Source organism: Oryctolagus cuniculus, chromosome 15, assembly GCF_051225735.1.
Source record: "Oryctolagus cuniculus isolate XC-2025 breed Fujian yellow rabbit chromosome 15, ASM5122573v1, whole genome shotgun sequence".
Taxonomy (NCBI): Eukaryota; Metazoa; Chordata; class Mammalia; order Lagomorpha; family Leporidae; genus Oryctolagus; species Oryctolagus cuniculus.
In genome coordinates this window covers 35012349-35039924 of record NC_142881.1, presented here as the reverse complement: position 1 = coordinate 35039924, position 27576 = coordinate 35012349, and the positions used below count along the sequence as shown (strand labels likewise).

Genomic DNA, 27576 nt, shown 5'->3' with positions numbered 1-27576 from the left:
TGGGTCTAAATTGTCATATTTTAATATTTATTTCTGTTTTATAGTGATAAGACTCGGTAAAGCAGCATTGATATGAATTATCAAATGTGGAATTCAGCATAGGTGTTGCAGAATGTAGGAAACAGCAGATATCCCTGCGATAAGATCCCACTAAACTCCTTTAATTGTGGTTGTGTGTTCACTGGATCTGGTGGATCTGATGGAATAGTAAGATGTGAGAGAAGTCATGGAGGGTGTCTCTGATAGAGGAAGGGATAGACAATGCCTCTGAAGAGAAGGAGTTGCAGACAACAGCACAGAGGCAGAGAGTTTGTTCTCTTTCAAATAGGAATGAAGCAGAGCTGGAACGAAGGTGGCACAGAAACAAATCCATTGACAACTGCAGTGATGTCCAGGTCCTTTGGCTCAACCAGAGATTGCAGTTTAAAGTTCTGCAAAATGGAGGTCAGGAACAAAAACAGCTCCATGCGGGCCAGGCCCTCTCCCACACACATCCGTTTTCCTGAAAATAACAAACAGAGAGGGTAATCACTTGCTGTGTGTAACTGTGAATGTAACAAACACTGTGTTAGTAACTGGTAGAAAGAAAACAGACAGTAATTGATGGATGGATGGAAGTTTGGAAAGGTTTGTATAGACAAATGTATAGGGTCTGGCACATTCTCTCTCCTCTTAGCCCTAGCCATACATTTTTTTTTTTGACAGGCAGAGTGTGTCGTTCCCCGTCTTCGTGGAGGAATGACACAGGACCCTGAGCTGTTCTTTTGTCTGCTCGGCCCTCCCCGGGTTTGCTGCTGGTTCTTCCCGGGTTGGCTGCCGTCCCTCCACCTCCGTGGAAGGGCGGTTCCCCCTGCCACTTTCCCCACTTCCGCGGGGGAGCGGCACACCGCCAGCCGGCTCTCTCGGGGGCTGCACAGGTGTTCCTTCAGATAGATGTTCCTGGTGCATGTCATCTCTCTCCTCCTTTATAGTCCTCTTCCACCAATCCTAACTCTGCTACCCACACGCCAAGTACGCTGCTCTCCTCCAATCAGGAGCAGGTCCTGCTGTTTATTGGTTGAACTGGAGGCAGCTGTGTAGAAGCTGTTTCCTCCTCTCCCAGCGCCATATTGTGGGAGAGCAGATGCATAGAATAAGTCTTAATTCCAGTAACAGTCTAGTCCGAGTTGCTCCCAGTTGCTCCCCACAGATCCCCCTTTCTTTTTATTTTTGGCGTTGATACGCGCCTGTCTTCGGTGCCCTGTGGCACACACTCTGCTCTGCTTGCTAGAGTTGCCCACAGGTGCTTACAAGCCCTATCAATCAGGAAAACCGAATCCGGGTCCTCTCTTCGTCATGTTGTGAGGAGGTTTTTAGGCGCTGATGCATGCCTGTGTTCGGTGCCCTGCAACGCATGCTCTGCTCTGCTAGAACTGCCTGCAGGTGCTTACAAGCCCTACCAATCAGGCAAACCGAATTCAAGCCTTCTCATTGCTGTATTGTGGGGAGACTTATTGGTGTTGATGATGTGCCTGTCTTCGGTGACCTGCAGCGGGTAAGCTGCTAGCCGCCAACAGGTACTTATCGTCTTACTAATCAGGCAGACCGAATCCAAGCCTTCTCATTGCGGTATTGTGGGGAGACTTATTGATGTTAATTCGTGCCTGTCTTCGGTGACCTGCGGCGCAAAAGCTGCTAGCCGCCCACAGGTGCTCACCACCTCCCTAATCAGGCAGACCGAATCCGAGCCTTCTCATTGCCGTATTGTGGGGAGACTTATTGGTGTTGATAACGTGCCTGTCTTCGGTGACCTGCAGCGGATAAGCTGCTAGCTGCCCGCAGGTGCTCATCACCTCACTAATCAGGCAGACCGAATCCAAGCTCTCTCATTGCCATGTTGTGGGGAGGCCTTATTTTTCTCTATTTCTCTATCTCCGGGCATTCCTATTTCTCCTATTTTACTTCTATCTGCCAGCATTCCTATTTCTCTCATTTTACTTCTAAACTTCTGTTTCTTATCCCCGCGGCTTCCTGGCGCCCGCCCCGAGGCTGCTTCTCGGCGCCTCACCCCGCAGCGGCTTACCGGCTCTGCGCAGCTTACTGGCTTCGTGCGCACTCTGCGGTCTCCGCGCCCCTTCGCGCCCGCACCACGGCCTTCGCACTAGCCCTATTTCTCCTATCTATTCGCGCCCCCTGCGCTCTCCCCACTTGTGCCCCACGCGCTCTCTCTGCGCACGGCAGCTTCCGCGAATCACACAGCCTAGCTCACGTTTCCATCACCGGTATTCAGTCTAAGTTCCCCAGGCTAACCTGGCGAATTCAACCTAACCTACGTTTCCGCCTTACGGTTTGGCTTCCCGTCTTTTGCTCCCCGGGATAATCTGATGGATTCCAACCTAGCTTACGCGTCTAGCTTTTCACCTTTTGCTCCCCGGGCTGACTTGACGAATCCCAAGCTGGCTTCCGTCTCCGCCTCAGCCTGCCCACGCGGCTTCATCCTCCCTAACATTTTTTTCTACCCGGTATGTTTCCTAACTTTTCTTCCAACAGTATTCCCCTCTCATTTCTCCTGGCCTCTCGCCACAGTCCGCATCCAAGTCCAAGTTTCTTCTAGGTTTCACTTTCGCTTTCGACCTGCAGTCTGTATCTGAGTCTAAGTTTCTTCTTGCTTTCACTTTAAATCCTAGCTTTCAATCCTAACTTCTTTCCCACAGTCCGTATCCGAGTCTATGCCTAGGCTTTCAATAGCTTCTTCCGGCACCTTTTCTGTCCGGCTTTTCCCTAGGCTCTTTGCTAGTCTCTCTCTCTGGTATTTTCCCACTTCTTCCCACTTCTTCCCTCCTAGGTTTCTCATCCGAGTCACGGCACCATTATGTCACTCCACCTCTTCGTGGAGGAACGACACTAAACCCTGCCTAGGCTTCATATCCGAGTCACGGCACCATTATGTCATTCCCCGTCTTCGTGGAGGAACGACACAGGACCCTGCGCTGTTCTTTTGTCTGCTCGGCCCTCCCCGGGTTTGCTGCTGGTTCTTCCCGGGTTGGCTGCAGTCCCTCCACCTCCGTGGAAGGGTGGTTCCCCCTGCCACTTTCCCCACTTCCGCGGGGGAGCGGCACACTGCCAGCCGGCTCTCTCGGGGGCTGCACAGGTGTTCCTTCAGATAGATGTTCCCCTTAGATGTTCCTGGTGCATGCCGTCTCTCTCCTCCTTTATAGTCCTCCTCCGCCAATCCCAACTCGGCTGCCCACACGCCGAGTACGCTGCTCTCCTCCAATCAGGAGCAGGTCCTGCTGTTTATTGGTTGAACTGGAGGCAGCTGTGTAGAAGCTGTTTCCTCCTCTCCCAGCGCCATATTGTGGGAGAGCAGATGCATAGAATAAGTCTTAATTCCAGTAACAGTCTAGTCCGAGTTGCTCCCAGTTGCTCCCCACAGAGTGGACAGTGAGAGAGAGAGAGAGAGACAGAGAGAAAGGTCTTCCTTTTTTTTTGCTGTTGGTTCACCCTCCAATAGCCACCGCAGCCAGTGCGCTACGGCTGGCGCACCACGCTGATCTGAAGCCAGGAGCCAGGTGTTTTTCCTGGTCTCCCATGTGGGTGCAGGGCCAAGCACTTGGGCCATCCTCCACTGCACTCCCGGGCCATAGCAGAGAGCTGGCCTGGAAGAGGGGCAACCGGGACAAAATCTGGTGCCCCAACCGGGACTAGAACCTGGGGTGCAAGTGCCGCAAGCGGAGGATTACCATATTGAGCCACAGCGCCATCCAACCATACATTTTTCAGCAACTTCTGATGCACAATCAGGTTTCAGGTTTTGCATTCTACTGTTCTTTCTGACTGAAGAAAACAGTGTTCTGATTCTTTCATTCAATATCTATTTAATACTGTGCTGCTTTTCTCTTCTGTCCATTATGTTCTTTTGAGACAGATCACATGTCATATTTACAAAATTTTTTGATAGGCAGAGTGGACAGTGAGAGAGAGAGAGACAGAGAGAAAGGTCTTCCTTTACCGTTGGTTCACCCTCCAATGGCTGTCGCCATCGGCGTGCTGTGCTGATCCGAAGCCAGGAGCCAGGTGCTTTTCCTGGTCTCCCATGTGGGTGCAGGGCCAAGCACTTGGGCCATCCTCCACTGCACTCCCGGGCCATAGCAGAGAGCTGGCCTGGAAGAGGGGCAACCAGGACAAAATCTGGTGCCCCAACTGGGACTAGAACCTGGGGTGCAATTGCTGCAAGCGGAGGATTATCATATTGAGCCGTGGTGCTGGCCATATTTACTTTTAGAATGTTGGGTACTACATGCCGTGCCTTACACTGGGCATGAGAGAGGAAGAATCAGATACATTCTCTCCACGTGCTTCCTCCATCTCCCCTGCAGAATATGCATCCCTCTCCACAGAACTAAAAAAAAAAAAAAAAAAAAAAAGTGGAATCTGATGGTCTTTACTCAACTAGTCGCTAATTTGGGTGAGGTCTTTGAGTGCTGTTCTGTGCTTGCTCATACTTTCATTTCCAGACAACTCTCTGCAGGGTGAGAGACACCACATAGAAGAATTTCAGTGAAGTTGTGGAGTTAACGTGTTTATCGTGGTGTGTGATGAAACTCTTCTCAGTTTTACCTTCTAGGTAGAGATCTTAGGAACCATGAGACTGCATCTAGAGGAAGAATTCAATCAACCTATAGTTTAGATTTCTCAGGGTGGAAGGAATGTGTCAACAACCCAGAGCCTCAGGAACCTTGTCAATAATGAGGATGTATTGTGAGCAGAGAAAGTTCATGGACATTGGGAGTGGTGCTCCTGATCCTGTACAAAGAGGAATTTACCAATTCCAGAGAAGGTACCATGATACCAGAAAGTTAGCTAGTTCCAAAACCAGCGAAAGATACAGCAAAGATTGAGAACTAGACACCAAAATGAGCATTCAACAAGAATTCTCAGCCGAATACCAGTTAATCAAATCCAACAACATTTTAGAAATAGTATTCAACTGAACCAAGTGAGATTGTACTCTGGTGTGCAGACATAGTTCAATATATGCAATTCAATAAATGTAATGCATCATATTAACAATTGTAGAATAAAAACCATATGATTAACTCAATAGGTGCAATCCTTTGATAATATACAGCCCCATTTCATGATCAAAACTTTAAACAAAATGTGTATAGAAGGGTCATTCATTTGTATAAATATAATGACGAACCTACAGCCAGCATCATACTGAATGGGGAAAAATTGGAAGCATTTCCATTAAAATGTGGAACCAGACAAGGATGTCTACTTTTACCATTACTATTCAATACAGTTGCTGAAATTTTGTCATAGCTATTGGGCAATAAAGAAATCAAAGAGATACAAATCAGAAAGCAGGAAGTCAAATTCTCCCTGTTTGCAGATGTCATGATCCTATAATTAAGGGAACTAAGGGACTACTGGAACTCATAAGAGAGTTTGCAGGATATAAAATCAACACATGAAAATTAGTAATATTTGGATACAAAGACAATGCCATGGTTAAGAAAGAAATTGTAAGATTACCATCACTGACAATAGCTAGAAAAAATTAAATATCTTGGAGTAAATGTAACCAGGGGTATGAAAGATCTCTATAATGAAAATTTTAAAAATTAAGTAAAAATAGAAAAAGACACAACAAATGAAAAAATCTTTCATTTTCTTCTATTGTAAGGTGTAATATCATAAATGTGCATACTATCCCAAACATTTTGCAAAATAACAATGCATTCTTTTCAGATCTAGGAAAAAATGAAGCTAAAATTCATATGGAAACATAAGAAATTCCCATTGTTTATTTTACCTTGATTCATAGTGGATGTTATAGACTGAACTCATCTATCCATCACCTAATGACTGGATGAAGAAACTGTGATTATATACACACAGTGGAATACACATCAACAAAAATCCTGTCTTTTACAGCTAGAAACCTTATGCTTGGTGAAATAGGCCAGTCCCAAAAAGACAAATATCATATGTTTTCCCTGATAGGTGTTGACAGAGTTCAAAAAAATGTAATGTATATGAACAAAATCACATTTAAGATTTGATTATGGTTAATGCCCTTATCAATACTCTTGAGGAAGCAAGGTTTTTCTACTTACCACTGGTTGAATTCTTTATTTATTTGAGGGTTATACTTGTGAACATAAAACAAACTGAAAGTATATCAGTGTACAAAGGAAAAGAAAAAAGAAGGAAAGAGGAGGGAGGGTGGGAGTGTGGGAGGGATGCAGTGTATGGTGGATAGTATTATGCTCTTACATCTGTACATGTGGAATACATGAAATTTGTTCACTCTATATAACAAAAATTTGAATTAAAAGAGTTATCGTCTCTGAAATTCCATGGAAACAAATTTTTTACCTGCTGAGAAAGGCATGAAGTAGTCACTCTTCTTAAAGTTGCCACTCTCATCCAGAAAGTGCCCAGGGTCAAATACCTTTGGGTTAGGAAATGCTTTTTCATCATGTAGCACGGATGTCAGTGATGTTATGATGTCTGTACCCTGGATAAAACAGAAACAGATAATCCAAGTATGAAGAAGTCACTGTGCTGGGTAAAAAACAAAAAAGTGGAAATCACTTAGGACAATTTTTGATCAATAAAAGAGGAAGCCCAAGTCTCAGGAAGAGCAGTGACATCCCCAGCCACACAGACCAAGTAATAAGCAGAGATGAGCGGTGGCAGTGATTTTGCTAAAATGCCCTGTGACAGCTTTTGACCATGTGAGCACGTGGGTTCAGTAGCAAGTATAAAACCTCTGACCATTTCTCATTGTGGCAGTTTGTTTGTGCTCATGTTTAAAATGAGGGAGATCTTTACTACAGTTTAATCCTAACTCAGGGTATTCCCCTACCTCACCTAAGTTTCAGAGAATACACCAAGCACTTACTTGCTTTCCCTGAAAAACAGGGAAATTGACAAACTGACACCTTTAACATTCATTTGGAAATGTAACCACCTAGGAGGAGCCAAAACAATTGGCAGACACCCACTGCCACACACCAAGATCTGAGGGAAACAGCACTGAGTCCATCAAGATGCCACACACAGGGACTTTCCAGTAGTTTCTTTCTTTCTTTTTGACCAGCAGAGTTAGTGAGAGAGAGATAGAGAGAGAGAGAAAGGTCTTCCTTCCGTTGGTTCAGCTCCCAAATGGCCACTAAAGCCAAAGTGCTGGAGCCAGGCTCCAGGAGCCAGGTGCTTCCTCCTGGTCTCCCATGGGGTGCAGGGCCCAAGGACCTGGCCCATCCTCCACCGCATTCCCGGGCCACAGCAGAGAGCTGGACTAGAAGAGGAGCAACCGGGACAGAATCTGGCGCCCCGACAGGGACTAGAACCAAAAAGCAAATCTGTCCAACTTTCCAGGCCATGGCTTTCTCTTTCTGCCCTTAGAGAATGGAAACAGTCATAGACAATGTGTAAATGAATGAGGATTCTTGTTCCAGTTTTTATTGAAGTCAAAATTTATGTTTCATGTAATTTTCATGCATCAAAAATATTCTTCTGTATTGTTTCAGTTTAAGCATATTTAGCTTAAAAATGGGCAGGGCTGGAACCACACTGTGGGTAAGAAGCTTAAGAGCACTGAGGGTCAATGTAAAAGAAACAAGATTACCTTAGGGATAAAGTAGTTTCTGAATCTAACATCTCGGGTCACTGCATGGGGCAGGTTAGTGGGAAGGAGGTCAATGAATCTCTGGATCTCATGTATCACAGCATCCGTGTAGGGCATGTGGCTCCTGTCCTGCATGCAGGGGCTCCGGTGTCTGCCAATCACACGCTCAATCTCCTCCTGGACCCTAGCTGATAAGACATAAGTAAGAAATAACGGGGGAAATGAGAAAATTGGCACAGCTGTCATAACAATTTAGGGTTTCATGAACCTTATTGAAGATGTCACAACAGAATTATAAGCTACAGGCCAAGAAAGACACCTCGAAATATAAAATGAGTTACCACAAAAAGATACAGTGTACTCTCCTACATCTAACATTATGATATATTGGTATATACAGGCCATAAAAATTCACAGATGAAATTAGCGTAAATAGAAGTAATAAAATTCTCTCAAAAATCAGAACATAGTTAAATCAAGAAAACACTGTCCTGGCAGAAAGGAAAATAGAAATCAAATCTAAATTTGAAAATGCATGGGACTTAAATCATGTTAAAACAGATGTGTGAAGGGAGGGTGTGTTTGGAAATGTGTTATTTTATCTTTTGTGAGTCTCTAAATGTATTTGCAGGTTTTGGAATATGTGTTCATTTGCAATGTTAATCTTACCATCTTCCTACTCCCCCAAAGTAGCCATTTTGAGCATCCCTGCAATTTATAATCATGTTTCTTTAAATGTCTATTTCTTTATTACCATTTTTAACACTTATTTAATTATTTCCTTGTAAGACAGATGAGAATTTTCATCTGCATCTCTAGCCCACATACACACATGCCCACAATGACAGGCACACACAGCAGTCCCTCCATTTAGCAGGATATATTTATATCAGACATTTTGATTATATCAACATTCATTTTTTCATCGTTCTGAGCACATAAGCATAGTTTCCTAGTAAGGCAATTCTTCATCTTTAGCTTTTATTACTTTCTTTGACATTATTAACTTTGTCATCATTTTTTACTTCACAATTTTCTATCTCCTGGTAAGAAGTATTTCCTGATACTCAGATAGATTTTTCAAATACCTAGTAATAATTCTCTGGTCATTGGGAAACTTCAGATTATTAGTACTTCTACAAAACTAAACTTCTTCCAGCTAACGTTCTAAATACATTTGTCCAAAAAATATAAAATTATTTATACCACTTCTCCAATTTCTTGTTTTATCCAATGCTAGCTTTATGGCAATAGACTTCTGTTGTAATAACATTACTTTGGGTGCATCTTCTGACTGAAAGGAAACACTGTCACTCCCCCTCTTCGTGGAGGAACGACACAGGACCCTGCGCTGTTCTTTCGTCTGCTCGGCCCTCCCCGGGTTTGCTGCTGGTTCTTCCCGGGTTGGCTACTATCCCTTCCACCTCCGTGGAAGGGCAGTTCCCCCTGGCCGCATTCCCCACTTCCGCAGGGGAGCGGCACACCGCCGGCCGGCTCTTCTCGGGGGCTGCACGGGTTCCCTTAGATGTTCCCCATAGATGTTCCTGGTGCATGCCGTCTCTCTCCTCCTTTATAGTCCTCCTCCGCCAATCCCAACTCGGCTGCCCACACGCCGAATACGCTGCTCTCCTCCAATCAGGAACAAGTCCTACAGTTTATTGGTTGAACTGGAGGCAGCTGTGCGGAAGCTGTTTACTTCTCTCCCAGCGCCATATTGTGGGAGAGCAGATGCATAGAATAAGTCTTAATTCCAGTAACTCAGTCTAGTCCGGTCTGCTTCCCACAAACACCTGTCTTATGCATCTAAACTTTTTGAATACCTCCCAGACTGGAGTTACCTCATGAAGCCTCACTGAATTTCAAGTTGGTTTTCAGTAAGAAAAGCTTCCTTGTCCTTTTCTCTGCATCAGAGCACTGAATTGTCAGAATGAGGAAAGGTAGCAGCAAGACTATACCTACTCCTCAATGGGGTCTTTTTGTTATGAAAGAAAATGCCATGCTGTGCCTGCCACACATCACTCCCATGAGATCCAGCACAGCCCCCGAACATCACTGCTCTTCCTCATGCCAGGCTGTCTTCACTGCTCTAGGATCTCCTCCTGCATTGTACAACGTTGGCCTGTTTTATTCTGATCACTACACTGCACAGAGTACAGTTGTTGGCACAGAAGTTTTTAAACAGTGAGACTCCTCTAGCACAAACAAGGCAGAGGACAGTAGCCATGGCTCCCAAGCTTTTCTCCTGAATGCAGTTTGCTCCTCCCTGAGTCATACCTGCGACCTCGGGGTGCTTCAGCAGGAGCAGGAGGGAGTATCTCAGCGTTGTGCTCGTTGTCTCAGTCCCAGCTCCAAACAAATCAAACACAGCGATTACCAAGCTTCCAAGAGTGAACTCCAAATTATTTTCCTAGGAGTGATTTGATGCAATTTGATAAATTACTTGCCAGCATATATTATTACACAAAATCCAAAATAACACAATTATTTTAAAAGATAGCTAACAGGGAAAACTGAAAGTGCAATATTAGAAAAATTCTGCAGGATATGTGGACTCTATGGATACGGTGCCCCCAAACTTCAGACTATACCATAACTTCTCATCTGCCTAAACATTCCATTATGAGACTCTTGAGTGAGGTGTCATGAATATTTCTTTCACAAAAGAATATCAGCAGAAGCCTAGTGATACCACAGCCTCTATTTCCTTCTTCTTACTTGAAACATTGTTGCAAAATGGCATCATCTTGGAAGAGGAGGATTTAATCATGAAAATGAGGGTCTATGTGCTAAATATGGCAAGGAAAATGGAGGTCACCCTACTCTAATGCTTAGTGATCTATTATGGCCAGATTGGCTGAATTTAGTCACCTTGTATTCGATGTAAATGAACCATTTGCTAAGCAGTATTAACTACATTTTCTTTTGGTTATACATAAGAAAATGTAGTCAATAATACATAAATCTATTAGTAAGTTAGGAGCATACCATGAAATGTATTACATGCCCAATAAAGAGTTCACAATGTGGTCTTCTGCCAAAACTTGACATGGAATCAATTATACATGCAGGTTCATGAAGAAGTTAAAATTGTGCAAAGCTGGTAGGGCTGCAAAACCTAGATGACATTGGGTTCCTCAAGAAAAGATGAGGTCAGCACCACTGTGTCCAGAAGGGAGGCAACCAGCAAGAAGGACTGGGGATACGCGCAGGAATGAATTGGAGGTACAAGGTGAAGAGATGCTGCGGTCAAGAAGTCAGATCTGAGAGTTCACTGTGCCCACGGACGAAGGAGAGATCAGAAGTTGTGCTGATGCCAGAGCTAAGGGACTAATTACATGGAGTTCTCACACACTGTGAGTTAGGAGGGAGTAAGCCATTGAAAAGGACATGTGCATTTGGTAAGGACCAAAAAGATTGCGTGACAGAGAACTGACAAGAAGGACAAAATTTTAAATATTGAGGACAAGAGATCATTTATGTTTGCATTTATAGTTTTCTAACCAGTCCCTAAATAGGCATTATAGTAATGAAGTTTTGATAATATCGAAATGACCTGTGCATGTCAGGGTTATATAATCAACACCCAGAAAATTAACTAAATCCTCTCAAAACATGAAGTTGCTACACACAGACACTCACATCGATTGCTAATCCCACCTTCAGAGGGATTGCTAAGTTCATCAAGTTATAATTTCTCTTGAATCAGTAAGACAAGCAGTGTGCTCACAAACCACCACTAACATTTCCTCCTTTATAAGTGGATTTGAGATTCACTGGGTACTAGCACATAACCTGTCATAATTAAGCTACACTCCATGAAACAATAGCCAAGGGGTAGACTTTCCATACCATACAGCAGTGATACTGCTATGATGGCAATTCTGGAGCAATGTCGCAATCATGCTAGATCAGGAAGTTCAGGAATCAGTCCCTGCAGGAAAAGGAAATCACTGACCTTGAAGAATCTGTCTGGGGCAAGTATTTCAGGACTCTGGATGCTCGTCAGACACTTGCAGCCTTCAGGCTAGTGCTTGATGAAGAACTTGTCTGCTCAGTTTCAGGGAACTTTGGTGTCTCATGTATAAATAGAGGCTAACATACGTTGTACCTCAGCTCTGTGGCAGGCAACTTTGGGGCCAGTGTCCTGTGCTGCTGTGTGGTTTTCTGGTCCCAGACTGGGCAAGGGGAATTTCAATCCCATGTGGTCCAACAACTTCTCCAGGGCATTAAGTGAGGAATTTAAAGAAGCGAATGACTTATCATTTTTTCTATTCTTACTAGACCCAAGATTTTAACGAAGTCTGTGTCTCATCACTGACTGATAGCAGAGAAAATAGAACAAGAGTCAAGTGATCACATGACAGGAACTATAACCTTGCTAACGCAATTTATAAAAAATTCTAAATAAGCAGATAGCTGAAGGCTTTCTCAAGGACAAATGACAATTTGTGCAAGGCAGAAAGTCTCATTTCCAGATTTGTCACGTTATGATTTATTAAATGTCCATTTTCAACAAAAAACTACATGGACACAAAGAAGCAAAAAATATTGTCCATTATAATTTTTAAATGATTTTACAGAAGTCATTCCTGAGGAAACAAAGACTTTGGACTTATGATGAAATCATTAAGATAAATTTTACTAAGTTCAAAGAGCTGAAGAAAATTATATACAAAGAATGAAATACAGTTCAAAAATATGTGTGAAAAAGTAGAATGTACCAAATATGAGGAAGAAAATACAGGTGGAAAAACAAAGAGAACCTCTGAAGTAAAAGGCACATTAAGTTATGGGTATTCCTGTTAGGAGTTTACTTAACTGGGTTGGCTGTGGTGCAGCAGGTAAGCCACTGCTTGCAGGGGCATCACATATGGGCACCTGTTCTTGTATCGGCTGCTCCACTTCTGTTTTTTTTAAAGATTCATTTTTTTTATTTTTTTAACTTTTATTTAATGAATATAAATTTCCAAAGTACAGCTTATGGATTACAATGGCTTCCCCCCATAACGTCCCTCCCACCCGCAACCCTCCCCTTTTCCACTCCCTCTCCCCTTACATTCACATCAAGATTCATTTTCAATTCTCTTTATATACAGAAAATCAGTTTAGCATACATCAAGTAAAGATTTCAACAGTTTGCTCCCACACAGAAACATAAAGTAAAAATACTGTTTGAGTACTAGTTATAGCATTAAATCTCAATGTACAGCACACTAAGGACAAAGATCCTACATGAGGAGTATTGCACAGTGACTCCTGTTGTTGACTTAACAAATTGACACTCTTGTTTATGGCATCAGTAATCACCCTAGGCTCTTGTCATGAGCTGCCAAGGCTATGGAAGCCCCCTGAGTTCACTGACTCTGATCATATTTAGACAAGGCCATGGTCAAAGTGGAAGTTCTCTCCTCCCTTCAGAGAAAGGTACCTCCTTCTTTGATGACCCGTTCTTTCCACTGGGATCTCACCCGCGGAGATCTTTCATTTAGGTATTTTTTTTTTTTCCACAGTATCTTGGCTTTCCATGCCTGAAATACTCTCATGGGCTTTTCAGCCAGATCTGCATGCCTTAAGGGCTGATTCTGAGGCCAGAGTGCTGTTTAGGACATCTGCCATTCTATGAGTCTGCTGTGTATCTCGCTTCCCATGTTGGATCACTCTCCCCTTTATTTATTCCATCAGTTAGTATTAGCAGTTACTAGACTTCTTCATGTGATCCCTTTGACTCTTAGTCCTTTCATTATGATCAGTTGTGAACAGAAATTGATCACTGGGACTAGTGAGATGGCATTGGTACATGCCACCTTGATGGGATTGAATTGGAATCCCCTGGGATGTTTCTAACTCTACCGTTTGAGGTAAGTCAGCTTGAGCATGTCCCAAATTGTACATCTCTTCCCTCTCTTATTCCCACTCTTATATTTAACAGTGATCACTTTTCAGTTAAGTTTCAGCACTTAAGAAGAATTGTGTATTGATTACAGTAATCAACCAAAAGTATTAAGTAGAGCAAACAAAAAAAAAATACTAAGAGGGATAACATATTAAGTTGTTCATCAACAGTCAGGGCAAGGGCTGATCAAGTCACCGTTTCTCATAGTGTTCATTTCACTTTAACAGGTTTCCTTTTTGGTGCTCAGTAAGTTGTCCCCTATCAGGGAGAACAAGTGGTATTTGTCCCTTTGGGATTGGCTTATTTCACTCAGCATGATGTTTTCCAAATTCCTAACAGGGATCACTTTTCAGTTAAAATTTAAACACCTAAGAATAATTGTGTGTTAACTGCAATGCAGCACTGTGGGGCTGTACGTGAGCCTGATGGAAAGGAACCTACAAGATTCATTTATTTTTACTAGAAAATCAGAGTTATACAGAGAGAGGAGCAGAGGCAGAGAGAGAGAGGTCTTCCATCCACTGGTTCACTCCCCAATTGGCCGCAATGACCAGAGCTGAACTGATCGGAAGCCGGGAACCAGGAGCTTCTTCCAGGTCTCCACGCGGGTGCTGATCCAGCTCCCAACTAATGCACGTGGGAAAGTATGGAAGTTGGCACATGTGCTTGTGCCCCTGTCCCTTTTTGAGTCCCAGAAGAAGCTCCTGACTCCCTGCTTTGGATTGGCCCAGCTCTGAATATTACAGTCATTTGGGAATTGAGCCAGCAGATGGAAGATCTCTCTCTCTCTCTCTCTCTCTGTGTGTCTCTGCCTCTCTCTGTCTGTAACTCTGCCTTTCAAATAAATAGATCAATATTTAAAAAATAAATTTAAAAAGAACAACTATACAGATAATGGTAAATATTAATATTTTATGTTTTAATATAAGTGTTTTAGTTTCTATGTGATTTTAAATAAAAATTCTTATAGAAGAATTATAAATATGTGTTACTGGTTATAATACAAAAAAAAAAAAAGATGTGTAATAACAACAACATCATGCCAAGTAGGAAAAGCCAGTCACAGCAGGAGAAACATTGTGTGTTTCCAGTTACAGGTACTTAGAACAGCAAATTCCAGGAGACAGAAAGTAGACTGTCTTAAAAAAAAAAAAAAAAAAAAAGAGGCCAGCGCTGTGGCGTAGTGGGTAAAGGCACCACCTGCAGTACCAGCATCCCATATGGGCACCTGTTTGAGTCCTGGCTGTTCCACTTCTTATCCAGCTCTCTGCGATGGCCCGGGAAAGCAGCAGAAGATAGCCCAAGCCATCTCCAGCATGGAGACACAGAAGAAGCTCCTGGTTCCTGGCTTTGGATCAGCGTAGCTCTGGCCATTATGGCCAGTTGGGGAGTGAACCAGTGGATGGAAAACCTCTTTATCTCTCTGCCTCTCCTTCTCTCTCTGTAACTCTGACTTTCACGTAAAATAAATAAATCTTTTAAAGAAAGTAGGTAATATGGTGTTTGGCAGGGAATGGGGAGCAGGAACTCATTATTTAATAGATATGAAGTTTCTGTTTTGCAGAATAAAATAATTCTGGTATGTATGGTGGTGATAGTTACAAAACAAACTGATTGTGCTTAATGCCACCAAATGTTGCTGCTCTTAAAATAATTAGTTCATTACCACACTTTATCTCTTTATGGATTGCACATTCTGATCAAATTGATTTTACCCAAGAAATGCACAGGTGGTTTAAAGAAAAGCAATGAATGTTGAAAAACACATTATAAGAATGTGAAAAAAATCATCTCAACAGATTTTTTAAAAAGCATTTGCAGTAAAGCTCAAGTTGGCAGAATAGAAAGGGAGCTTAGGGCACTATTCTAGGGAAAGATGGAAAAATAGTTGAAAAAAAAAGTGAAGGTACTACGTTCCAGGGCAGAGTTAGGAAGAAAACTGTTGTAGAAAAGTCTGCAGATAAAAGATGGACACATAGATCTACGTGGAGGGCACGGACACATAGCACGGGCATGGACATAACACAGGACCTCAGCAGCTGTGAGCCTAGAAAAACGACAGCTTTGGAACGTGAGGTGAGATCAGACTGCAGCAGCCCAAGCTTCTGACCATACAACTGTGGAGATACAGTCTGGTGTGAGTCTGGCCCAGTGGCCTGTCATGAACACAATACCTGCTAATGTAGCAGAACAAAAGGGTGCACATTTCTTCCTCCCTCCCAATATACCCCACAACATCGCCTGACTGGTTGAGAGAGTGTGAGTGTCATTTTGAATATACAAAAGATGCTTAAGGATGAGCTATGCAGAGAAACACAGAAAAATAGCCATATTTATGAAGGAATGTGAAGGAGAAAATGTCCCAGTAAAACTAAGAAGGAAATTCACGTAAACAACAGGAGTATTGATGGAAAAACGGCAGGGCCAAGACATTACTTCTCAGTAGTAACTTGAATATTAATGGCCTCAGCACTCCAGTTAAAAGATACAGATGGGCTGAATGGATTAAATAACAAGACCAATCTATTTGCTGCCTACCAGAAACACACCTCAATAACAAAGACACATGCAGACTGCAAGTGAAAGGATGGAAAAATATATACCATGTTAATGGAAAGCAAAAAAAAAAAAAAAAAAAGCCGGGGTACCCACTCTAATATCAGAAAAATAGACTTTAACATAAAAACTGTTAAAGGGACAGAAGAGCACTAGGTAAGGATTAAAGGATCAATTCAGGGCTGGTGCTGCAGCCTAATAGGCTAATCCTCTGCCTTGAGGTGCCGGCACACCAGGTTCTAGTCCCGGTTGGGGCGCCAGATTCTGTCCCAGTTGCCCCTCTTCCAGTCCAGCTCTCTGTTGTAGCCCAGGAGGGGAGTGGAGGATGGCCCAAGTGCTTGGGCGCTGCACCCCATGGGAAACCAGGAACCAAATGGAACTAACTGATATTTACAGAACTTTTCATCCCACAGCTCGAGAATGCACATTCTTCTCTCCAGTGCACTGAACCTTCTCTAGGATAGACAACATGCTAGGCCATAAAGCAAGTGTCAGAAAATTTTGAAATCATGCCATACATCATCTCTGACCTCAAATGGAATGAAGCTGGAAATGAACAACACAAGAATCTCAAGAGCTTATGCAAACACATGGAGACTGAATGACATGCTCCTAAATGAGCAGGGCGTCATAGAAGAAATCACATAGAAATTTAAAAAATTTCTGGAAATGAATGAAGAAGAAAATACAACATATCAAAACTACGGGGTACAGCAAAGTACTATTAAGAGGAAAGTTTATAGCAATTGGTGCCTACATCAAGAAATTGGAAAGGCCCCAAGTACATGAGCTATCAATACATAACAAGAACCTAACAAAATAGCAACAAACTAAACCCCAAATTAGTAGGAGGAAAGAGCAAATTAATATTAGATAAGAAACAAATAAAATGATCCAAAATAAAATTCTAAAGATCAGTGAAATGAAGAACCTATTTTATGAAGAAATAAAATTCATATGCAATTGGTTCAACTAATCAAAAAAAATAACTCAAATAACAAAATCAGAGATGACAAAGGAAATAAAAAGAATAATCAGTAGTTACTAAAAAGAGCTGCATGCTTACAAATCAGGAAACCTATAAGGAATGGGTAGATTCCTGGAGACATACAATCCATCAAAATTGAGCCATGAAGATATGGAAAACCTAAAAATGCCAGTGGCCACAGCAGAGATTGAATCAGTAATAAAGACCCTCCCAAGCAAAGAAAAGCCTAGGACTGGATGGATACACTGCTGAATTCTACTAGACATTTAAAGATGAACTAATTCCAATTCTCTCAAGCTATTCAAAACTATTGAAAGTTAGGGAATCTTCCCAAAATTCATCTATGAAGCCAACATCATCTTGACTATTAAACTAGAAAAAGATACAACAGGAAAAATAACTATAGACCAATATCCCTGATGAACATATATTCATGTGAATTTTCCCTCAAGTTTTATATAAAATAATTGAAAAGATCTATGGATTTAATGCAATCCCACCAAATATTCACTGAGTCTTAATAGAAATTTACAAGTCTACCCTAAATTTATATAGAAATTCAAGGAACATAAGATAGCCAAATTAGTTTTGAAGAACAACTACCTTAAAGGTCTCACACTTCTTTACTTGAAAACTACAGTAATTCAGACTTCAAGTTGGTACTCAGGTATGATGACAGACCCAAAGGTCAATGCAGTGGAGTTGACAGCCCACAAACAAACTTAGATTTATGTCCAACTGACCTTTGGCCAGGGTGCCAAGGTAATGCGATAGGGGACATTGTCAACAAACAGTGCAGTGACAAGGTGATTCACACCTACAGGTTGCCACATAGACACCAATCTATTCTCCACATATGTACAACTTACTGTGTTACAGGGAGCTAAGTCTTTGTCTTCCTTCCACGTACTCTTTCCCACTGCACACTGAACACCTCCACACACACCACTCACTCCACCTGAAATTCTCTCTCCTGTCCTGAACTGCGAACTTCAAAAGACCTCCTTCAATGTGCAGGATATGCGCAAATCCCACCCAGGCTAAGCCCCTCTCCCTGACACTTGCTCAGTGATGATGTCACTTCACATTACAGCATGATAGTCAGTGATTTTTAATTCTTTGTAATTCACCTGAGATGTGCATTATATTTCTCCTTGGGTAGATTATTTTCATTTAAAGAACAAGGCCCAGGTATTCTAACCATTTAACAATTTAATTTTATATTCTGTGTCTTTAAAAACATTTTTGGAAATGTATATTATTTTTAAAAACCAGAAGCTTCATTTTATAGACTAAAGCAAACTTATCTTTTAATTCTTTATTTCTGCAAACTTTATGTGAAATCCCTTAATATTTTTCAGGATACTAAAAGCTCATTCCTACAATAGATATTTAAGTGCTTGTCAAAATAGCCTGACCATTTTAACGTCCATTGTTTATACAGAATATTTGGCTGAACCTCAAAATACAAAAGAAATCAAATAATGAACTGTTGTGAACAATTTACCTTCTCCATTTTGATCAAGAAACAATCAATAAAATCCCGAGGATTGTTAACATCCAGGAGTTTTTGATGTTCTTTCACTTTCTCCATAATAAAATTTTTTGTATAATCAGCATTTTTTAGTAAGGTCTTATGAATTCCTGGGAAATAATCAAGGAGAGCAGGGAAATTATTGTAGACCTAAAACAGAAAACAATAATTTGTTGAATTATATATACATTTATATATACACATATATATATATATATATTTGCACCCCTACTTAGGAATTACAGCTATAAATATGAATAAAATATGGTTGCCATTTTCAGGGAGAAACTTTTATTTAAATATATGGTAGTTCCATATGCTTATAGAAATATTTGGGGAGAGAATTCAAAATCAAAGATGAAAGTCATTTCCTAGTGGCACACATAATTTTATAGTGTAATATCTGCCTGTTATCAATCTCATTTTTTCCATAAATCTTTAGATAAAAAATTTGAAATATAATAGAAAATCAGGGCATTGTGGTCCAGCAGGTAAAGCACTGCTTGGAATGCCAGCGACCTACATTGTGTGCTCCGTCGAGTCACAGCTACTCCACTTCTTGCTACTGGGCCTGAGAGACAACCTCTGATGGCTCAAGCATGTAAGTTCCTGGTTCCTCGCAGCTGCCTGGGCTAACCCTGGTTTTTGGGGCATTCAGAACGTGAACCAGCAGATGGAAGAATTATCTCTCTCTCTCTCTCTCTCTCTCTGTTTCTCTCTCTCTCTCTCTCTCTCACTTTCTCTGTAATCCTGCCTTTCAAATAAATAAATATTATAAGAAAAAAATGACATGGATGTCCATTGATTGACAAAGACATCCTTTGTCTAGTCATCGAAGTGGCTCCATAGAAATAGGGCTTGGAGTTTAGTGGAAAAATCACTGGACAAGAAGATAATGGACATAACCACCAGCCCAATATTTGGACACTCATTTTCCTGTGTGTAAATAAAAGTTTCAATTATCTTTCTTTTTTTAAAAAAAAAGATTTATTTATTTATTTGAAAGTCAGAGTTACTCAGAGAGAGAAGGAGAGGCAGAGACAGAAAGGTCTTCTATCCACTGGTTCACTCCAACAGCTGGCTGCAAGGGTCCTAGCGGCGCTGATCCTAAGCCAGGAGCCGGGAGCTTCCTCTTGGTCTCACACCAGGGTGCAGGAGCCCAAGAACATGGGCCATCCTCTCCCAGGCAATAGCAGAGAGCTGGATTGGAAGCAGAGCAACCAGGACCTGAACTGGCGCCCATATGGGATGCCGGCACTGCAGGCAGTGGCGTTACCCGCTATGCCACAGCACCAGCCCAAGTTTCCATCATCTTTCACAGTGTTCAGTGACTTCAGCTGTGCTTTGGACTGTGCTGTCTGAACATTCTCTTCACATCTTGGTCCATGTGGAAATTTGCACCTGTCAGATAAAGGAGCATAAATGGTTTCTCAGGAACAAAAGATCTCACTCTCACCTGCAACCATGGAGAGCTCAGAATCCTAATATTTTCATTTAATCTTTCCATCAGTTTAAGAAACTCCTCATCTTTATAATCAAAGCGATTATGGAAAATAACGGAGCAGATCACATTGCAGGGAGCACAGCCCAGGATAAAGGTGGGATCACAGGGTAAGGCTGAAGAATTGAAAACAATTTTAAAACACCATTAAAATATAGATATGAACCTTGTTACTTTTGTCCATGGTAATTTAGAAATTTTAAGCAATGTCTTCCCTACAAATTCCTTTGACAGTAAAAATAAGTGACACACATGCAATCAACACATCACTTTACTGTAAGCCTGAGCTGACCATTACAACCTAGCTGGCACATTCACTGTTTTTATAGCACTGTTGTTACACAGAGATCTGCTATTTGTAAAGAAAATAAAAACTTCTTTAAACTTAGTCATTCACGTTTTCAAACTAGAGTCAGTTACCTGTGCAATGTCTGTAGACAATAAAGCACTGAAATGGCAAGCAGAAAATAATGTGGGCCAGGAAACTTCTTATAGATAAAATAATGAATAGAATAGTCACAATGAAAATGCTGTGCTGAACCAGTATTGAGGAACTATAGAGACAAATTGTGGGTAAATTCACGAATTAAAAAAAAAAAAACATTTTAAAAGCTGAAGGCATCCATGCAATATGAGAAAATACAAAAATGAGAAAATGAAGCAAGTCATTGGCCTACTGCTTATGATGCCCTTAAGATGATTTGCATTCCAGATAGAGGAGTGCTGGGTTCAACACTAGCCCCCACTCCTAACTCCACTTCCTGATATTTCAGACTCTTGGAGGCAGCAGGTGATGGCTGAGTTCATGAAACTCAAGTGGGAGACCTAGTGAGTACCCACATCTGGCTCAATTATAGGCCTGGCTATGTGGGAATCTGGGGAGTGTACTAGTAGATGAGATCTCTCTCTCTCTCTCTCTGTGTCTGTGTTTGTGTATGTGCATGTATGTATGTGTGTGTGCATGTATGTATGTGTGTGTGTCTATATAATTTTCATTTTATAAGAAAAACATTGAAAAATAAGTAAAGAAATAATAAGTTTAGGAAGGATTCGTTTGCGTAAAGGAGTAGAATGAGAGTTATATTATTTTATTTCAAGCATACATCCTAGTTAGATGAAGCAAAAAATAATTGGCGTCTTCTTTATCATGAGTTTTAATGTTAAATGAAAACAGTCAATTTCCTTGAGAAGTGGACAGCCAATATCTGTAACTGCTTTACATATTTAACATACTTGAGCAAAGCTGACCTTTAGTAGATCCCAGGATATTGTTCTCTACAACTATACCAAATATCAAAAGATGTTTTAATAAAATTTAAAATTTACCCAGAGGTTAAGCCAAGTCTCTCATTTTACAGATAAACAAATGAAAATCCAGGACAGATTTTCACTTTAATTGGCAGATTTGTATGGTGCAAATGCTAGAGTCAGATGATCAACTTGAACTTTATAGGTAAAGAGCTCATAAATTCATAGCTACCTCAATAAGGGCATCTTAATTAAAATTGTTCCGAATGCATGGTAGAATACAGGCCATTAGGATACCTGAATTACTTGCACATATGTCAGGCTTTCTTAACATTTATGTTACTCTACGTTTTCAGACAAAATTTTATTTTATGCCAGCGCCGCAGCTCAATAAGCTAATCCTCCGCCTTACGGAGCCGGCACACCGGGTTCTAGTCCTGGTCGGGGCACCAGATTCTGTCCTGGTTGCCCCTCTTCCAGACCAGCTCTCTACTGTGACCAGGGAGTGCAGTGGAGGATGGTCCAAGTGCTTGGGCCCTGCACCCCATGGGAGACCAGGAAAAAAGCACCTGGCTCCTGCCTTGGGATCAGCGCGGTTCACCAGCCGCAGCACGCTGGCCGTGGCAGCCATTGGAGGGTGAACCAACGGCAAAGGAAGACCTTTCTCTCTCTCTCTCTTTCTCTCTCTCTCACTGTCCACTCTGCCTGTCAAAAAAAATAAATAAAAACATTTTTTAAAAATTTTATTTTACCCCAATGAGGTAGAGGATAATTTGGAAAGCCTTGGGAACTGTGTATTTGTGTATATGTGTGTGTTATCTACAGAAAACCTGATATTCAGTCTTTTCTTTGCTTAGAAGAGATAATTAAAAACAAGGTAATTTGGAAATTGACTGATAATCAGACACATTTTGAGTAACATATCTCGGAGCACTAGACCTGATGGTGGGAGGAAATATGTCACAATTTCTCAAACAAAATCTAATAAACACAGAGAGAAAGCAAAGCAGAAAAGAGGGCCACACTTTGCAAAGGAAAGCCAATATAAACAGCTACTATTAACAGTTGAAATTTTGTTAAGTAAATCATTTCACAAAACAGTGCTTGTATATGTGGAGAATTATGTTACAGGATACATTTACTCAAATTAATCAGTAGAAGAAGTAGACTCAACAAGTGAGAGCAATTTTTATAAACAGTGTGATTACAGAGAATTGTAAGTTCAGGAACTTTGTTAGGAATTACCTAGAGAGACAAAACTACACACAGCACCACTGGTGTCCAGCACTAGGCACGGGCCTGGGGAACCTCAGACATGTCAGTGAAGCTGAGCATGCAGATGTGAACGCCCACGAGGGGCGGTTCTTGTCCCATAAGAGGCTGATGGGTCATTGCCACCATATGCATTTGCCATGTTTCCACCATGAAATGTTCTGCGATAGGTAGCAGCATTCAGGCTATGAGGAAAATATTCATCTTTAAATTTTTTCAGAAATTACACTCAAAACTTATATTCATGATTTCTGATTAGAAATTATAGAAACTGACTTGGGACAGAAGAGTATTAAATGAACTTTTACACCCGCACAAGACACAGAACCAGGCTGGAAACACAGCACAGATCCAAACAACTCCCCACTTCTCTGCTTCAAACTGCCCCTCCCACCATGAGAGTGGCAACCAGGCCTCAGGATGAAGGCTCTGCCCACCCTTCCAGGTTTCCCAGGGCAGCATATTCAGGAGAGCACTGTGAGGTGAGTGATGTGGGGTAAGGGTCACCCACCATTGGTTTTTCTCAGCTCCTCCACCAGGCAGCGGGCCTCCTCTTGAACTCGGTCCTCAATGCTCCTCTTCCCCATCCCAAAATTACGCAGGGTCATGAGCGAGAAGCGCCGCATCTCCTTCCATGTGTTTGCATTGGTGAAAACAATTCCTGCCAGAATGAGAAACAGAAACTAGGAAGGAGGGAGATCCAGCAAGTAGGAAGAAGCTGACATGAGGCAGCCACACAGATGACCAAGTTCTGTCTCAGGAGCTTTTAAGTCTCTGGTTTATAACCACTCCATCCCATTACCACTATTACACACACACACACACTTACCAAGGCCTTTATTAACTTTTTCAGCTATAGGAAAATGGCCTCTTCCAGCAAACTCCTCTCCAAGATCAACCAGGGCCTCCTTCACTGCCTTGTATCCATGCAGCACCACAGTGGGCTTCATGCCCAGATACACAGTGAACACAGGGCCATAGCGTTCTGAGAACTGGGAAGAGAAACCAATATCACCAAAGAAAGCACATGTCAGCCACAGAGTGTGTCTGATTCAGACAGAAAATAGCATTGTCTATGTTATCTCTGTTTTTAAGATTTTTTTTAATGTATTTGAAAGACAGAGTTACACAGAGAGGTAGAGACAGAGAGAGAGAGGTCTTTCATCTGCTGGTTCACTCCCCAGATGGCCGTAATGGCAGGAGCTGTGCTAATCAGGAGGCAGGAGCTTCTTCCAGTCTCCCACGTGGGTGCAGGGGCCCAAGGACTTGGGCCATCTGCTATGCTTTCCCAGGATATAGCAGAGAGCTGGATTAGAAGAGGAGCAGGTAGGACTAGTACCGGCGCCCATATGGGATTCAGGCACTTTAGGCCATGACTTTGACCTGCTTGAGTCAGTGATGACCCACATGCTTTCTCTTTATTCTGCCATGGATTCAAATATTTCTATTTATACTTAAATATGATAGTGATGTGCTATACAATGGTCCATTAGTTGGTATGCAGTTTACATTTAATTCTCAATCTACTCAGCAAGGTTTTTTGCACTATTTTATAAATAAACTAGCATTTGAGAATTCCAAATTTATTACCAATTTCCTGTAGCCAGTAAAGAAACTTATGTACTGCTTATTCAATTATTGTGGCTTGAAATCAATACCCAGCCAAATTCAGGATCACATGGTAAGGTCATCTTATGAGCGTCCTGACTCAATAGGCCCATGATGACACTAGTGATGTATATACTTAGAAATCACGCCAAGTAACTGGCCCAGTCAAGTTTGAAATTTGTTGCTATTAATAAGGCAGAAAGAGAGCAAGCAAGCTTTCTATCTGTGTCTCTCTCTTTCTGTTACTTTGCCTTTCAAAGAAATCAAGTAAATCTTGAAAGAAAATCTGCCACCCACATGGGAGACCAAGGAAGAGTTCCTGGCTCTTGGTTGGCATGGCTCAGCTCTGATCATTGTAGTCCTTTGTGCAAAGAACAGATGGGATCTCTTTTTTATGTTTGTTTAATAAATTGCAGATTTACAAAGAGGAGGAGAGACAGAGAGGGAAAGATCCTCCAACTGCTGGGTCACTCCCCAAATGAGAAAAACAGCTAGGTCTGGGCCAGGCTGATGCCAGAAGCCAGGTGCTTCTTCTGGATCTCCCACGTAGGCGCAGGGGCCCAAGGAATTGCATGTTCCTCTGTTGCTTTCCCAGGTACATTGGCAGGCAGCAGGATGGGAAGTGGAGCAGCCTGGCCTTGAACAGGCACCCATATGGGATGCAAGTGTCAGAAGTAGAGACTTAACATGTTATGCTACAAGACTGACCAGGAGATCTCTCACTGTCTGTTTTCCCTCTGTTTCTATCGCTCAGCCTTCTGAGTCAAGAAAACAAATCAGAAGAAGAAAGAAGAGGAGGAAGGGGAAGAAAAACAAGAAGAGGAAGAAGAAGAAGGAGAAGGAGGAGGAAGAGGAAAAAGAAGGAGGAGAGGTGGAAGAGGAGGAAGAGCAGGAGTAGGAAGAAGAAGAATTAGAAAATCAGAAGCAGAGAAAGAAGGTGGGAGGTGGTTGGGGGAGGGAAGGAAAACAAGCCCCAGAGGCAGGCCAGGACATTGCAAAGCAGCATCTCAGGGAGGAGCAGCTTCTTCCATCCTGTAGCATTCTGGGCCACACAGCAGGGTTTCACAGAATCTAAAAGAATTCTGATGCCACCAGGTGGCCACTGAATGTTTACTTCTTTCTTTCATTCACCTAGACCACTGCAGAACCCATAGCTTAATACCAGTTTTTGTTTGTTTGTTTGTTTGTTTTAATTTTTTTTTATTTTTTTGACAGGCAGAGTGGACAGTGAGAGAGAGAGACAGAGACAAAGGTCTTCCTTTTGCCGTTGGTTCATCCTCCAATGGCTGCCGCGGCCGGCATGCTGCGGCCAGCGCACCGCACTGATCCGATGGCAGGAGCCAGGTACTTCTCCTGGTTTCCCATGGGGTGCAGGGCCCAAGTACTTGGGCCATCCTCCACTGCACTCCCGGGCCACAGCAGAGAGCTGGCCTGGAGGAGGGGCAACCGGGAAAGAATCTGGTGCCCCGACTGGGACTAGAAACCAGTGTGCCGGCGCCGCAAGGCGGAGGATTAGCCTAGTGAGCCACGGCGCCGGCCTTAATACCAGTTTTGAATGATACTGCAGAGAAATTCAATTTTCATGGATATTCTGAAAAAAAAAAACTTGTAAAATACAGTAGATGACTTCTTGAATGAAATTTGTATCAGAAGCTCTTCATTATCTCTTACCTGAAGACAAATGGCTGAAACTCAAAGACGGTCAGAAGTACTCCCTATTTTTGTCACTTAATTATTTTGATTCAATCTACAGGTACCTAATATTTCTCTATTCAACTCCTGAAATTGGTAGAAGAAGCATCAAAGCTTACAGAGAGCATTTTGATTTATAATCATCTGTTTTAAGAGTGTGCATCCAGGAATAGATTTTATTAAAAAAAAAAAAAAGTCAATCTGTTTACCCTTAGCATGCCACAGGGGGAGCATAATGAATACTTACCTTAGTTAGGGATTTGCTGATGTCCTTAACATCTATCTGGAGAATATTTCCAATGATGGGGAAAGGAGTGGGGCCAGGAGGGAGCTTCCCCCTCCCGGAATTCTGCTTCCAGAGTGAAAGGAGAAGTAAACAGCAGAGCCCCAACACCAGGCCCGCAACTGGATCCATTCTCTTCTTCCTGGGATCCTGTGAGCTGGGAAGCACAGGCTTTTATACCACTCTTGGTAATATGCTTCTCTGACGGGTCAAGCAACGATGTACTTTATCCTCTCTCCTGAGTGGACTTTGCCTCCATGACATAGATGAAAACAAGATATTCTTTAGTCGCATTGCATTCTTTCCTGTGCCCACTTGGGAAATGGAAATTTCGTTGTACTGGGTTGCTCCTATGTATAGGTAATTGAAAATAAGGCAGAGAGAGAGAGAGTTATAAAGAGATCCATTTCCTGTATCTTGGTTCATTCCTTGCAATTTCAACAACAGAAAAAGTTCAAATCAGAAACTCAGAAGTCAATCCAGGTTTACCACATGGGTGAAAGAGGCCCAAGAGCTGAGAAACCATCTCTTGCTCCCACGTATAGGATTAGCATACACTGGCTCAAACTGTGAAGCCAGGAATCAAACTCAAGCTTCTGACATTGAATGCCTGTGTCAAAAGCAGCAGCTGAACTACCACGACACAGTGTCTATTCTGGGGGATTTTTATGAGATCTGATGTCCATTTTGTGTACTATGTCCTACACACAGGCAGTCTCCAGAGCAACTTCAACAACGAAACCTAAACTATTCGTGACTCTCAATCAACAACACACTATGTTCATAATGAAACAGACGTAACACCCAATAGGAACTCCTTTAATTGACTCCATGGATAAAAACTACATGTGCTCACCGAACAGAAAAAACACAGAGTTCTTCCAGTTGATTCACTGTAGAGGTAAAATTTAGTCAGTGTGACTAAGGAAAGAGACAATCTCAGAAAATTTGGGGAAAACCCTTGGGAAACTAAAACTACCCTCACCTCATGTTCAGCTCCAGCCAAGGATGATTCTGTTAGTTTGGGTCTGTCATGGTCTGAAATGAAAAGTGAAATAATGCAGCAATTCAGGGAAATAATAAAGAATGCTCTGGCAGTTGCATTAGAGGAGAAGAGGAAGGGAAGTCATTCAATGGACCCACAGCTCAAAGAACCACAACTTGTTGACCTGAACAGGAGGTGACACTGTGTTGATGAGACTCTAAATCTCACTGAAAGATAAATGTTTCTAGATCACTGATGACTATGCTTATACAAAGGCATATTTTTACAGTATCATCAGATGTTTCTGTAAATTGGCTAGTGCTATTATTTCTAAACTGTATTTTTTAACTTTTATTTAATAAATATAAATTTCCAAAGCACAGCTTTTGGATTAC

General features: G+C 42.0%; 1 protein-coding gene across 1 annotated transcript; it reads right to left on the bottom strand.

Annotated features, from left to right (window-relative positions):
• On the bottom strand, positions 1-26371 carry CYP2C4 (cytochrome P450 2C4). The gene is given in 9 exon segments (NM_001190431.1): positions 1-502; positions 6367-6508; positions 7622-7809; positions 9896-10028; positions 18566-18742; positions 20049-20209; positions 23125-23274; positions 23443-23605; positions 26161-26371. Coding segments are annotated over 9 exon segments (1464 nt in total). The 5' UTR covers positions 26329-26371; the 3' UTR covers positions 1-320.
• Positions 26372-27576: the final 1205 nt, after the last annotated feature.